At 42.1% G+C, this 14847-nt stretch overlaps 1 protein-coding gene across 2 annotated transcripts in view; it reads right to left on the bottom strand.

Annotated features, from left to right (window-relative positions):
- Positions 1 to 14847, bottom strand: part of UBR1 (ubiquitin protein ligase E3 component n-recognin 1) — a 145754-nt gene that overhangs the window by 21611 nt on the left and 109296 nt on the right. For both annotated transcript variants that reach the window (XM_077818803.1, XM_077818804.1), the window contains exons 36-41: positions 7170 to 7225; positions 6747 to 6843; positions 6149 to 6216; positions 5000 to 5150; positions 4093 to 4180; positions 2602 to 2735 (exon numbers count right to left, since the gene is read on the bottom strand). In XM_077818803.1, the coding sequence (XP_077674929.1) occupies positions 2602 to 2735; positions 4093 to 4180; positions 5000 to 5150; positions 6149 to 6216; positions 6747 to 6843; positions 7170 to 7225 (594 nt within the window). The remainder of the gene's footprint in view (positions 1 to 2601; positions 2736 to 4092; positions 4181 to 4999; positions 5151 to 6148; positions 6217 to 6746; positions 6844 to 7169; positions 7226 to 14847) is intronic.

Here is a 14847-nt window from a genome sequence, read left to right as displayed (position 1 = left end):
TCTCAACCCTGTTTGTAGTGGCTCTCATATGGAGCTTGGGAGGTGAACTGTGAGACCACCTCCTCTGGCTCACTGTCCAACCGCTCGCTAGACAGCGGAGGGGCATGGTTGCGGGGATATCCGGTGCCCTGTAAAGGCTCAGAGCCACAATGTCAGTACTGAGAGGCGGGGACTCGGGTGCTTCTGTCATGCAGAAGGCTCTGGTTTGACGGAATTCTGCCAGTGCCAAGTGTCCCGGTGGTGGTCCAAGGGAGATGGAGATCTTGTCTGCACTGGTATTTCCGGTGCTGGACAGGCTGCTGTTGGTAGTACCAAGGACGACTCGAGTACCAGGAGTGTCTTCTTAGGGTGCTTGCCCTTATCTCTTGGTACCACAGATTTGGTGCCCATGCCCGAAGGATCTGTGGGCCTGTCAGCAGTACCGGTTACTGATAGTCATGGTGAGGCATGGGTGCTGGAGTGTGGTCTTGGTGCTGGCGGCGCAGAGGATACCAAGCGAGATGGTGATCGCTTTCTGCTATCTTTAAAAACTTACACTCTCTCTTTAGACTTGTGAGAAGAGTCACCAGCCTGCTTCTTTGACCCATTGGCCTTAGAAGTTGAAGGTCATGGGGAAGACGCACGTCTGTCAGGAGGTTAAGGTCAGAGAGCTGCCTCCATGAAGAAAACTTTTTGGCTCTGTCCTTGTGGGATCTTGGCCAGAGCTGCTGGGAGAGGGTACACTTTTGCTGTATGTGGTCCTTGACAAGGCAGGGGATGCACTGAAAGTGCTTATTCACAACTGGGATTGCCTCGTTATAGGTGTGGCACTTCTTGAAGCCCAGGAAGGTGGGCATACTCCATGCAGGGGAAGGGTCCCCAGTGGGGAAAGGCAGGAAGGGTTGTTTTTTTTTTTTTGGAAGGGCGGGGAAAAGAACAAAAACAACAACTAAAACTACAATGAGAACTGTGGAAAACTAAGTGCGAATGCGAACACAAGAACAATTAGTCTTAATGGATTGCTAATGGCTCTGTCTCTAGTCATGGGCAATTAAGAAGGAACTGAGGAGGGTTAGCTCATGCGCGCTGACTAGCTTTGTGACGCAGGAGGGGAAACAGTGCATGCGCAGGCCCAATGGACACTGCTACCAAAGTTCTCTGATCAGCAGCACAGGGATTCAGACACACCTACAGTGGAGCACCCATAGGGACACTACTCAAAGAAGAACTTTATACTGTGTTTCTAATCATCATATTTCATTATGTTTTTGGCTTGCAATCATATTCAATTTTCTTATGATCCAGTCAGAATTTACAGGTTAAACGAGGCTGTGTCAGATCTGTACTTGATTGGGAGATTTCTTAGGGCTTGTCTACACAGTGGGGTAATGTACACTGGGGGGGGGGGGGGGAAATAAGATTTCTGTAGCACATTAACATATTGCGCCTTGGTTGGTGTAGACTCTGCTGGTGTGCATAAAAGGTTTCCTAGTGTGCTTTAACTGTTTCAAACAGCACTACATTAAGGTGCACTACAGAACCTTCAACACATACCAGCAGGGTCTACACAGACCAATTAACGCACATGTTAGTGCGCTTTAAAAATCACGCCCCAGTAGAGCGCACTCTCTTGCAATACAGAAAAGTGCCCAGTGATGCTCAGGGACCCCAGAAAATGATGCTCATGATTCACCAGGGGACACTCCTTTCTACTGAACCAGGGCTCCAGACTGGTGTTATGAGGCAATGGAATGTACCATAAAGCTGAGATTCTGAATTCTAGGCATTATATAATCTTTTTCACAAGCATCAGTATTTGATAGGGCAGCATGCTAACCACAGTGTCCTAGCCAAATTCAAACTTGGATCATTACAGGGGGAAATCCGTTTAAGGTTTTATACTTAGTTTCAATCGTTTATAGCACTTTCGTTCCTCACTTCTTTTCAAAATGCTGTGTGGCACCACTGCATGCTTTTAAGATTGTTGCCATGTTTCACTACATTTAAGTGGTGGATGATGTAATCCCTATATTACATTTGTGTAGTGATTTTGGATCCTTGGGAGAGGGAGAGGGTGCGAGCACTTTTATAACAAAAAGGAATAAAGAAGCTAGAAAGTAAGATTATATCTTTTTATTGGATTTCATTCTGCTCTATCCACACACCTCTTAGAGGATAGTCTACATGGGAAAGCCTTACAGGTTATAGTAAACAGATCTACCAGCAAAATCCAAAATGTGGACACTTTTTGGATATAAGGATGGCTTTTTTCAGTATACCTTAAACTCCTTCCCAAGAGAGACAAGCTGACATTCTTTAGTATAACTATACCAATTTAAATTCACAGATTTGCTTACACTAAAAAGAAAAACTTTTCCATATAGGCAATGCCCAGATGATCCTATTCCTTGCTTCTGTCCCTTCCATATATACTGTTTTGTTTGTTCTTTTCAAAGCAATACTATAATGATTTCTTAACATTAGTTATACCATTAAGGTTCTATTTTGAACATGCTAAAAACTACTGTAAAAACATATATACCTTGTACCTTGAACATTTAAGCACTCCACTATTCAGCAAGGAAAATAAGTAAAACTAAACTATTACTTTCTTCTACTTACCTAACAGCAGGTCCTCAGGTGGAGACACTCTCAGCATGAAATGGAAAAACAAAGCAGCACAACGAAGGTAAGGTGTGATCCCTTTCTTAACACAGTCCCACAGATGCCAGCCTGGAACATCATGGCTAAAGCAGCTATAACACACAAATCAGAAATATCTGTAAAAGCTCAGCGCGCATACCCTCCTGGGTCACAACTATACTGAACGTTTTTGGCAATTTTCAAAACAAGGTAATCACCATGTTGAACAGTTCTGGATGTTGTTCTATGGCTAGTGCTCCCACTAGGGATGTAAAATGTTAACCGGTTAACTGATTAACCGATAAGCATCAGTCTTATCAGTAAGATATTCCGTTTAACATTTAAACTCTGGCTGTGGAACTCTGGTGCTGACCCGCCCCCAAAGTCCCAGCTGCTGGACCTGCTGGCAGGGGGCTGGCAGCCAGGACCCATAGTGAGCAGAGTCTCCGGGCAGTTAGGGCTGCAGCCGGGATCCTGGGCATGTAGGGCGGCAGCGGAGCCTAACGGTTAAACTTTTAACCAGTAAAATTTTAATGGTGTAAATGTTTACTTTTTTTAAAAATGTTAATTACATCCCTAGCTCTCACCATTGTTAACCCTGGTGGAGCTGCAGTAGTGTTAGCGCAACAATAGGAAATTGCCTGAAATCCTCAGTCAGACACAGCCCCCAAGACCTAGTTTCTAATTTCATGAGTGTTAAATTTGTTTAGAACATCTTTGTTATCCTTCACGTACTTGCTATTGTTTCTCCAAATGTGTTTTCAGTTTTATTAAGAACAAGCAGATGTCCATCTCTAAACTGGCTCAAGATGGTTTCATTTAGTTTCCTCACTTTGTTTTTCTGGGACCTAGGAGGATGTTGGCAGCTCCAAAGCATGTCATATACAGCAATTAAATCATATAGTTTTCCTTTTCTTACGGAAAGCCAATGATGTTTGTTTTTTGCAAAATTGAATCGGCTTTCATATGCAGACACTTAACTTTTTGAAATTCTGTCAAAAACCCCTCAAATTTTCTTAGAGAGAGTTGGGAATAAGTATGAAGAAATCAATACCTTAAACAAATACGGGGAGCCACAACTGACAATACAATTGTAGTAGACAGGGAGACAAAAATGGAAAGGCTACTGATATCATGTGTGATGGAAAAGATGGATTATAATCAGCACTACTAACATTCTTGCAATGTAGGTTATCAAAATTTAGTCTGGATACACCACAATCCATTTTAAATGTATACAATACCCATATTTTCTGGGGAAAAACACACTTCACATTCAGACAGAAGATCTAGATCTTTTCCAATTTTTAGGAGTGTGGGAGACACTGCTGACGCAGCACATGGATTCCTGGTCTAACCCCCTATAAAGTATGTCTAACCTTTTTTCTTTTGTATTTCTTAGGTGAATCTCCATGTATTTTTCAATGCATCTTATAAAACATTTATTGTTACAACTGAAGTGTTACTTACCCACTTGTGTACTGGCAAACTTCTCTACAGAAAGACTCAGCAGTATGAGTCTCCTCACTATTATCTTGTGATTGAGCAGTGGGGGATTCTGTGCACAAAAACATTAACCTGGTTGTAAATGCACTTGGAGATTTCTTTTCTATATACATAGAATCAATCTCTATTACTTTAAACTTTTTATAGACAAGTTACAAAAAAAATTAACATTTCATTTTATTGGATCATTTCCTATTTGTGCCCAACCCAACAAACAAGACTATCCCCCCACAAAACTGCATGATGTAAATGTGGGGATTGCTCATCCTCATTACAGAACTGCTTCCTCCCCTTTATTTTTTGACATTACTCCCTTACATTAGTAACTACATATCTTCTTGTTCTATGATATGACATTAAATGGGGGTGGGGTTTCTTGGGAAACATAATGAGAGGCATCCTGTGAGGCTTTTGTTAGTACTGTTCCATAGCAGTGAGTAGTGTAATTCCCATCCTAATCAGATTATCAAGTACCATATTTCACCTCTAAATTCACAGGCTGCCACTGTGCCAGAAAACCAGAGTCCCCAAGTCCCTTCTAAACCTTTAGCTCTGAGTGGTCTGTACTTTGTCAATGCTTTGTTTTTTCTAGAGAGCAAAAGTATGTGGAAAGCTACTAGTCTCGTATGGCTGCCTCAGTTAGTTACAGGTATATAAATGGCACAAAAGTGATGCACAAACAGAGCTAGGCAAGTGAAAAAAGACTCCCATTTTGTTTTTTTAAGGAAACAGTTAACACTGAATGTTTATTATTATGATGAAGCTCTTACAACTAGAAGGCGTTAACAGTTTTCCACTAAAATGTTTACAAAGTCATTTTGCAAAAACTGGATAAAATCCCTGGAAAATCTAAAGGTGGAAGTACCCTTACCTGTTGCAGAAGTCAGAAGGATCTGTGTTATGTGTGCCATAGTGATCAAATGGAAGAGGTAGAGGTGATTATAGGCAGAGCTAACAGATGAAGGTTGCAAGTCTACAGTATCCTCCCAATATAAAGATGGGAATGATAACACAGCACCTACCTAGAGTAGAAAAAGACAAAACAGCCAGAAGTATTGGTGGAATACCAGACTCTGTAGTAGTAGTTTCAGGGGTAAACAAACACCACAAACCTGATAACAAGAAAATAAGTTATCACCTAGGCTTATTCATTAATCCTCTAATGGTGGTATAGTTATTTAGCACTAACCTGTAACATCTGAGACCATGTTTTCAGTTAAATTAGTTTGATGATCTTTTCAGCTCTAAGTCACAAACAAAGTCTACTCACGAGGTGACACAAAAATACCTATTAATTGATTACAAAGAGCAGCAATTGCATGTAGATCTTGTGGCAAATTGCCGGCACTCCTTTGATGGGTCTCACGCTTTCTCTTATTGGGGAGGGTTCAGGGCACCATTTCTCGCCCCTGAACTGGGGTATTAACTGCCCCACTAGTGTCCTAGAGGAGGGGAGTGGAGAGGGAGGGACCCAGGCCCGCCCTCTACTCCGAGTCTGAGCCCAGGGGCCCTAAGGATAGCGGTAAACTGCTTCAACTAGCGGTTCTTCCCCTGGGCTACTTCCCTCTCCTCTGCCCTTCAGCTTGTGGGGCTTCCTGCCCTACCTCTGCACAAACCAGGTGTCCATTTACCTAGGGTCTTGGTCTTCTTAGCCCACTGGAGCACTTCTCCAAACTCTCCTCTGCTTCCCTCCAAAGTGCTCTCTGCTTCGACTCCTCCAAACTGCTTTCTGCTCCAACACCAATCCACTCTGCTTCAACTCCTCCCCTTGTCTGATTGAAGCAGGGGGGTTTTATCAGGTGACTGGTTCAGGTGCTCTAATTGGCTTCAGGTGCTTTAATTAATCTTAGAAAACTTTCTTCCCTCTACAGGGAATAAGGCTCCCTTCTAACACTCTCCCGCTGCCCTCTGGCCATGCTGTATCACAATCTAAAATGGTATTCACAATCTAAAGTGGTATTCACAGATAATGCATCAGAGGCAAGACACTTAATTGCAAAAACAAACTGAACATGCTTACCAAAATGTGAAACATATCTACATCTAGAATGGACGGCGTGTCTTCCATTTTTAAGTTTGGCAGAAGAACTACAAGAACAAAAGTTCATTACACATTTGATTAAAAATGTTAATTGTTTTTTTCATTGCAATTACAATGGCAGGTTGAGAGGCCATTTTTTATAGAACCTCTACCATCCTAATGGGCTCTGACTAGTCAGCTACAAAAGCAATAAAAGCCTCCTCATACCCACTCAATATGGGCACATTTTCTGAACTGTGTAACTATCAACCTTTCATAACTGTAGTATCTGAGCACCTCAAACTTTAATGAATTTATTGTCACAATTGTGAGATGAAATGGTATTATCTCCAGTTTACAGATGGGGAAAGGAGACACACAAGAGACTAGGTGATAGGAAGTCTGGCTAGCAGGGAATTGAACTCAGGTTTCCAGAGTTCCAGATTAGAACTGTAACCACTAGAACATCCTTCTTCTCTATGCTATATTATTGGTGTTTGCCATTTCCTAAGGAAAGTTTACACAAACATTACTTAAAATCACTGCAGGGACTGGCTAGAAGGAGGTGGAGAAGAAAGAAACAAGAAGAATGTGTTACCTGCTAGGAGACGAATCAGATGTTTCTGAATCAAGCTTTGCGGTGATGTAGTCCTCTGAGCAACTGCAAACTGCACTAATGCTTTAAGGCCACTGTGCTAGAGCACAAGAAGAGAATGTGGGACAGGGGAAAGGGAAATAAATGATTAATGAATCACGATAGTGCTAGAATACCTCCCCCTTCAAGTCCAGTATAACTGAAGAAGTATAAATGAATCAAGTATGAACTTCTATGCAAGAGTTAGGGATGTATGCTACATCAAGACCCATTTTTCGGTTATCAGTCCATGTGGAAAGCACAAATATTTAAAAACTCCAGAGATCATGACAGAGAATTTCTTTAGACATTACTACTGTATTTGGTGCCAGCAATTCCAAATGTCCAGTGTTTATTAACATTAATTGCTTCTTGGATTATCCATACCTGCCTATTTTGCAGAGATCCAAATAAAGGTTTGCCCTCATCTTCTAGAAGGTTTTCTTAAAATTAAAACAGAGAAAGTAAGCGGTAAGTCATGGGCTCTTAAAGCAGCTACAGTAGTCTGCATATCTGGTCTTTACATATTCCATCCACTTATGCTAGTCCAATATCAACCTGTTCCCAGTTACAGGGCTGCTATTAAAAGGCAGCATTACTCTGACAAGCAACTCTGTAAAATTGCTATTGTGAAGTTCCATGTTTATTGTCTCTCCATGATTTCCACATAAATGTGCTTAGTTTAAAAGTAAAACTAGTTAAAAAAATAAACACAAAATACCACACATCTTTCAGACCTTGCAAAGTTAACAATTCAGATTTTTTTTCTTTTTCAAGTGGTTGCACACATGTTTCATTCAGGTGACTCACAAGCAGTACCATTAGGAGATGGGGCTTGGGGTATATTTAAACAGTGACTGCAATATTGCTTACCTAAAGTTTGCATCAGATCTTGAAGTAGTTATGATTATATAATAATGAGTGAAGTTATGCATGAAGGACCAAGTAGCAGCCCTATAACTATCCAGTATGGGGACTTAGCTTAGAAAAGCTACCAAAGTAGTTTGAGCTCTTGTTGAACTGGCCTATAGTCCGTGGAGAAGGGCTGTTTGCCTCCCCATACACCGTTATAATACAGAAAATAATCCATCTGGAAACTGTCTGTGGTGAAACTTCTTGCTCTCTCATTCTTTCAGCATACGAAACAATGAGCCGAGGAGACAGCCTGAAAGACTTGATCCTGTTCAGATAGAAGGCCAATGCTCACCTTATGTTCAATGTATGCAGATAATCTTCATCCCTATTTGAAAGCGGTTTCAGAAAAAACAAACAAAAAAAACCCCCCAGTTTGTCTGGTTCAAATAAGAAGCCAATACTATTATAGTCAAGAAATTTATGATGCAGTCTCAAAGCTAATTCATCTTTAAAAATCAGTTTATATAGGAGGTCCTACCATCATAGCCTGAACCTCACCCACTCTTCTGTCTGACGTAATGGCAATGAGAAAGTCTACCTTCTGACAAAGGTGGTGCCATGAACAGGTGGGCAAAGGCACAAATGGGAGACCCATCAAAGCAACTAACACTATGTTAAGGTCCAAAGTGATACCGTATCTTTAATGGGAGGAAAAAGCTGAACAACCATTTCAAAAATCTAGAGACCATGGGACTGGAAAAAACCAATTGCCCCTGAACGGGAGGATGGATTGTTGAGATTGCTGCTAAATTAATTCTGAGGAATTTAACGAAAGACCTGAGGATTTGAGATGTTACAGGTACTCTTAAATGTATTGAATCTTAGCTTCTACTGGCTGTATTCACTGAGGAACGGACCAGATTGAAAAACACTTCCTGAACTGTTTCTGAGCAGTTCTCCTCCACTTGATCTAACCACTCAACAGCCAAGCTGTGAGGTGCAGCTTGTTGGGATCTGGGTGCAATATCCATCAATGTTGCTTGGAGAGCAGGCCTGGAAGAGGAGGCACAAGCTATAGAATCTGAATTGAGAGACTCTGAAGATCCAAGAACCAACACTATCTTGAACATGCTGGTGCAGTGAGAACTGATCTTGTTTCAATTTGAGGACAACTTGTGGGATAAGTGGAATGAGGGGAAATGCATAAGTCAGACTCGATCCCCATCTCAGAAGAAAGATACCGGTCAGTAAGCATGGATTGTGACCCACTTGAGAGCAGAATTGATGGCATTTCTTGTTGTCTTTTGTTGCAAATACGATGCCTGCTGGAATACCTCCAACTTGGAAGATGGTCCTGAATACACTGCTCTTGAGGGACCACTCCTGATTCTAGGAGAATCTCCTGTTGAGGTGATCGGCCAACTGATTCTAGGAAGCAGTTATGCAAGTGGCAATGGGAGTAATGGCTTCCTGGATGCAAATGTCCTACAGATTCATAGCTTCTTGACAAAGATGATTGGATTATGCTCCTCCCTATCTGTTTAGGTAGTACACTGCAGTTGTATTGTTGGTATCTGGACCAACAAGTCCTTGATGTGAGAAAGAAAAACACAGCAAAGCTTTGTGAACTGCCTGGAGCTCAGGTACAGGGATATGAAGAGTCACTTTGTGCTCTGTTCAGAATGCTTGTGTTCACAACCCTTCTAAGTGAGCATCCTAACCTATCAAGAGAGGTATTGGTGGCATAACTGTCCTGGATGGAAGTGGGAAGAAAAGGGTACACCAGGGCATAAGTTGTTCTGATACATCCACCACTCTAGGAAACCTAGGATTGCAGGAGGAATTTGGATCAACTTGTCCAAGGGAATATCTGTTCAGTCGATCCTTAGGTAAGGGAAGATGTGAATTCCCGTTCTCCTCAGTAGGCCATCATCATCACCCTGCACTTGGTGAACATAGTCACGGCTGATAACAGGCCAAAGGGAAGTACTGTATATTAATAGTGTTGGCCCTCTACTACAAACCTCAGACTTTCAGTGACTTAGCAGTACTGCCACATGCAAGTAGGTTCCCCGGAGATCAAGGGCAGAAAACCCAGTCATTGCAATCTAAGGAAGGTATGACTTATGCTAAGGAAATCATACGAAATCTTACATACATGATGTACTTGTTGAGATTTCAAGGGTCTCAGAGCCCGCTTGGACTTGGGGATCAGCAAGAATTGAGACTAACACTCTTTTCCCTAGTGCTGAAGGGGAACTTCTATGGCCCTTAGAGTGAGCAGGTGTGAACTTCTTGAAAGAGCACTGACTTGTGAGATGGGTCACTGAAAAGGGATGGGGTAGGAGAGTGGAAAAGGGGTGTGGAGAAGAATTGGATACAATATTTTAGTTTCCCAATGCTTAGGAGAGATTTGTCCACTGTTATGGTTTCCCAAGCACTGAAGAAATGGGACAATATGTCCCCATATGAGGGGAGGGAGGAGAGAATAGGAAGATCACTGACACCTGTATTGCTGTTCTGAAAGAAACAGTCAAATGGGCTGCTTCCCCACAGCTGACTGAGGACAAGCTGGAGTTGGAGTGCCTCTTTCTCTCTGATTTATGTTTCCTTCTAAAAAAAATCATGCTGCCTTGGTGCGTATAAATGCTACCTATAATACTGATGCTGATATTGTTGCAGGAGTCTGTACGGATGCCTTTTGGAGGCTGCAGTATAGAACCTCCAAGAACAAAGGGTAGCACAAGAGTCTAAATGACTGTCAAGTTTCATCAGTTTTATCTGAACACAAGAACGTATCAAATGGGAGGTCTTCTATGGCAGTGGTTCTCAACCTTTCCAGACTACCGTACCCTTTTCAAGAGTCTGATTTGTCTTGCATATCCCCAAGTTTCACCTCATTTAAAAACTACTTGCTTACAAAATCAGAGATAAAAAACACAGAAGTGTCACAGCACACTATTACTGAAAAATTGCCCACTTTCTCATTTTTACCATATAATTATAAATGAATTTTAGTATAAATATTGTACTTACATTTCAGTGTATAGTATATAGAGCAGTATACACAAGTCATTGTCTGTATGAAATTTTAGTTTGTATCAACTTTGCTAGTGCTTTTATGTAGCCTGTTGTAAAACTAGGCAACTAGCTAGATGAGTTGATATACTCCAGAGGAAGACCTCTGCATACCCCCAGGAGTACATGTATCCCTGTTTAAGAAGCACTACTCTACGGTTTGCTGGACGTCAGAGTCAATGGCCAGAAGAGACCACTAGATCATCTAGTCTGACCTCATATATAACACAGTCACCAAAACCACTCAGGAGTTGCACACTAAACCCAACAACATAAATGGACACTGTCCGAGGCTATGCCCAAGTTTTGTACCCAGAGATTCATAGATATCAAGGTCAGAAGGGACCGTTACGATCATCTAGTCCAACCCCCTGCACAATGCAGGCCACCGAATCTCACCCACCCACTCCTGCGATAAACCTCTCACCTATGTCTGAGCTATTGAAGTCCTCAAATCATGGTTTAAAGACTTCAAGGAGCAGAGAATCCTCCAGAAAGTGACCCGTGCCCCATGCTACAGAGGAAGGAGAAAAACCTCCAGGGCCTCTTCCAGGAAAATTCCTTCCCAACCCCAAATATGGAAGAAAATTCCTTCCTGACCCCAAATATGGCGATCAGCTGAACCCTGAGCATATGGGCAAGATTCACCAGCCAGATACCCAGGAAAGAATTCTCTGTAGTAACTCAGATCCCATCCCATCTAACAACCCATCACAGGCCATTGGGCCTATTTACCATGAATAATTTAAAGATCAATTAATTGCCAAAATCATGTTATCCCATCATACCATCTCCTCCATAAACTTATCGAGTTTAATCTTAAAGCCAGATAGGTCTTTTGCCCCCACTACCTCCCTTGGAAGACTATTCGAAAACTTCACTCCTCTGATGGTTAGAAACCTTCGTCTAATTTCAAGTCTAAACTTCCCGATGACCAGTTTATATCCATTTGTTCTTGTGTGCACATTGGTACTGAGCTTAAATAATTCCTCTCCCTCTCCAGTATTTATCCCTCTGATATATTTATAGAAAGCAATCATATTTCCCCTCAACCTTCTTTCAGTTAGGCTAAACAAGCCAAGCTCCTTGAGTCTCCTTTCATAAGACAGGTTTTCCATTCCTTGGATCATCCTAGTAGCCCTTCTCTGTACCTGTTCCAGTTTGAATTCATCCTTCTGAAACATGGGAGACCAGAACTGCACACAATATTCCAGGTGAAGTCTCACCAGTGCCTTGTATAACTGTACTAAAACCTCCTTATCTCTACTGGAAATACCTTGCCTAATGCATCCCAAGACCACATTAGCTTTTTTCCACAGCCATATCACATTGGCGGCTCATAGTCATCCTGTGATCAACCAATACTCCAAGGTCCTTCTCCTCCTCCGTTACTTCTAATTGATGCATCCCCAGCTTAAAACTAAAATTCTTTTTATTAATCCCTAAATGCATGACCTTACACTTCTCACTATTAAATTTCATCCTATTACTATTACTCCAGTTTACAAGGTCATCCAGATCATCTTGTGTGATATCCCAGTCTCTCTCTAAATTGGCAATACGTCCCAGCTTTGTATCGTATGCAAACTTTATTAGCACACTTCCACTTTTTGTGCCGAGGTCAGTAATAAAAGGGTTAAATAAGAATGGTCCCAAAACCGATCCCTGAGGAACTCCACTGGTAACCTCCCTCCAGCCTGACAGTTCACCTTTCAGTATGACCCGCTGTAGTCTCCCTGTTAACCAATTCCTTATCCACCTTTCAATTTTCATATTGATCCCCATCTTTTCCAATTTAACTAATAATTCCCCATGTGGCACAGTATCCAACGCCTTACTGAAATCTAGGTAAATTAGAGCCACTACGTTTCCTTTGTCTAAAAAAATCTGTTACTTTCTCAAAGAAGGAGATCAGGTTGGTTTGGCATGATCTACCTTTTGTAAAACCATGTTGTATTTTGTCCCATTTACCGTTGACCTCAATGTCCTTAACTACTTTCTCCTTCAAAATTTTTTCCAAGACCTTGCATACTACAGATGTCAAACTAATAGGCCTGTAGTTACCCAGATCACTTTTTTCCTTTCTTAAAAATAGGAACTATGTTAGCAATTCTCCAATCATATGGTACAATCCCTGAGTTTACAAATACATTAAAAATTCTTGCTAATGGGCTTGCAATTTCATGTGCCCATTCCTTTAATATTCTTGGATGAAGATTATCTGGGCCCCCCAATTTAGTCCCATTAAGCTGTTTGAGTTTCGCTTCTACCTCAGATATGGTAATATCTACCTCCATATCCTCATTCCCATTTGTCATGCTACCATTCTCCCTAAGATCCTCATTAGCCTTATTAAAGACTGAGGCAAAGTATCTGTTTAGATATTGGGCCAAGCCTAGATTATCCTCGACCTCCACTCCATCCTCAGTGTTTAGCGGTCCCACTTCTTCTTTCTTTGTTTTCTTCTTATTTATACGGCTATAGAACCTTTTACTATTGGTTTTAATTCCCTTTGCAAAGTCCAACTCTACTTGACTTTTAGCCTCTCTCACTTGTCCCTACATGTTCTGACCTCAATAAGGTAGCTTTCCTTGCTGATCCCTCCCATCTTCCGCTCCTTGTATGCTTTCTGCTTTTTCTTAATCACCTCTCTGAGATGCTTCCTCATCCAGCTTGGTCTACAACTCCTGCCTATGAATTTTTTCCCCTTTCTTGGGATGCAGGCTTCCGATAGCTTCTGCAGCTTTGACAAAGTAATCCCAGGCCTCTTCTGCCTTTAGATCCATGAGGCTATCCTCAGTGTTACTGCAGAGGCCATCACTCTAGAACAGTGGTTTTCAATCTCTGGTCCACCAACCCCTGGGGGTCCACAGATTGCGTCTAAGATTTACGAAGGGGTCTGCATCTCCGTTAGGGGATCCTCCATTTTTTAGGGATCCGCAAATGAAAAGAGGTTGAAAACCACTGCTCTGGAAGCGTCTACCGCATCAAGTGTGGACTGGATCAATGTCTAGGTCACCATACAACCTTTTGCCTAGAAAGCCTTATATTCCTCCCTTGCATCTTCTGGTAGTCTGTCAATAAACTTGGACATTATGACCTGGTTTAGAAAGTTGTATTTCGCTATCAGCATCTGGAGAGAGGTGGTGAAATAAATGTTTCTCCCAAACAAATCAATTCTCTTGGTCTCTTTTTGGGGGGGAAATTAATTTACATCTCCCTTGACATGATCTCCAATTGGCAGATGTAACTACCAGGGAGTTTGGGGCAGGATGGGACTAAAAGTACTCAAAGCCTTGCATGGATAAATGATATCATATCCCAGTTCATTTAGCTAAGGAGGCTGGTGTGTGCCATAAGGTTTAGGAGAGCTTCATAATTTGGGAGGACTATCCTGGAGAATGTCCAAAAAGCTTGTGAATGTTCTCTCGCACAAGCTCACCTTGAGTGCCTAAAGTCAATGGCCATTCTCCTCAGCAGTTCTTGATAAGGCTTAAAAATTCCTGGGAACTGGAGTCAGGGATCACTGAGTCATCAGATGATGGGAAAGACAGGATGGATCCTCTTGTAGAAGAGCTGGCTGCTCCTCCGGTGATTCCTCCTGCACCACTGGCTGCTCAGAGGGAATGGTGTCTCTGCGTGCTTCCAACTTAGGTGGTTCTGGAAGCTGCTCTGTCAAACTTTCTGGGAACCTTTCTTGCAATTGGGCAGGTGATTGAGACCTGCGGGATTTCAAAATACCCCAGCAATTCCAAAAAGGTCACTGAGGGAGAGCACATGTCATAGGTATCCAGTAGGTACCAGGCCACAACGATGTGTCCCACTCTCGGTGGTTTCAGAGTAGCAGCCGTGTTCGTCTGTATTCGCAAAAAGAAAAAGGGAGTATTTGTGGCACCTTAGAGACTAACCAATTTATTTGAGCATAAGCTTTCATGAGCTACAGCTCACTTCACTGATGCTCTCCTCTGGGAGGTGACCAAGTGCACCTAATAGGGGTTGGCAAAGTACTGGAGGATTCTGAAACAGACTTCGAGGAGCCAGAGTATCCAGTGGGCATCAGGAGGTGCAAAGCCTGATGTAGTGACTATCTATAGCCCATTGTGAAGAGGCCAACCTCAGTACTGAGGCAGGG

Source organism: Eretmochelys imbricata, chromosome 6 (assembly GCF_965152235.1).
Source record: "Eretmochelys imbricata isolate rEreImb1 chromosome 6, rEreImb1.hap1, whole genome shotgun sequence".
Classification (NCBI taxonomy): Eukaryota; Metazoa; Chordata; order Testudines; family Cheloniidae; genus Eretmochelys; species Eretmochelys imbricata.
Note: the sequence above shows the minus strand (reverse complement) of the source record. Positions and strands in the feature narration are given on the sequence as shown.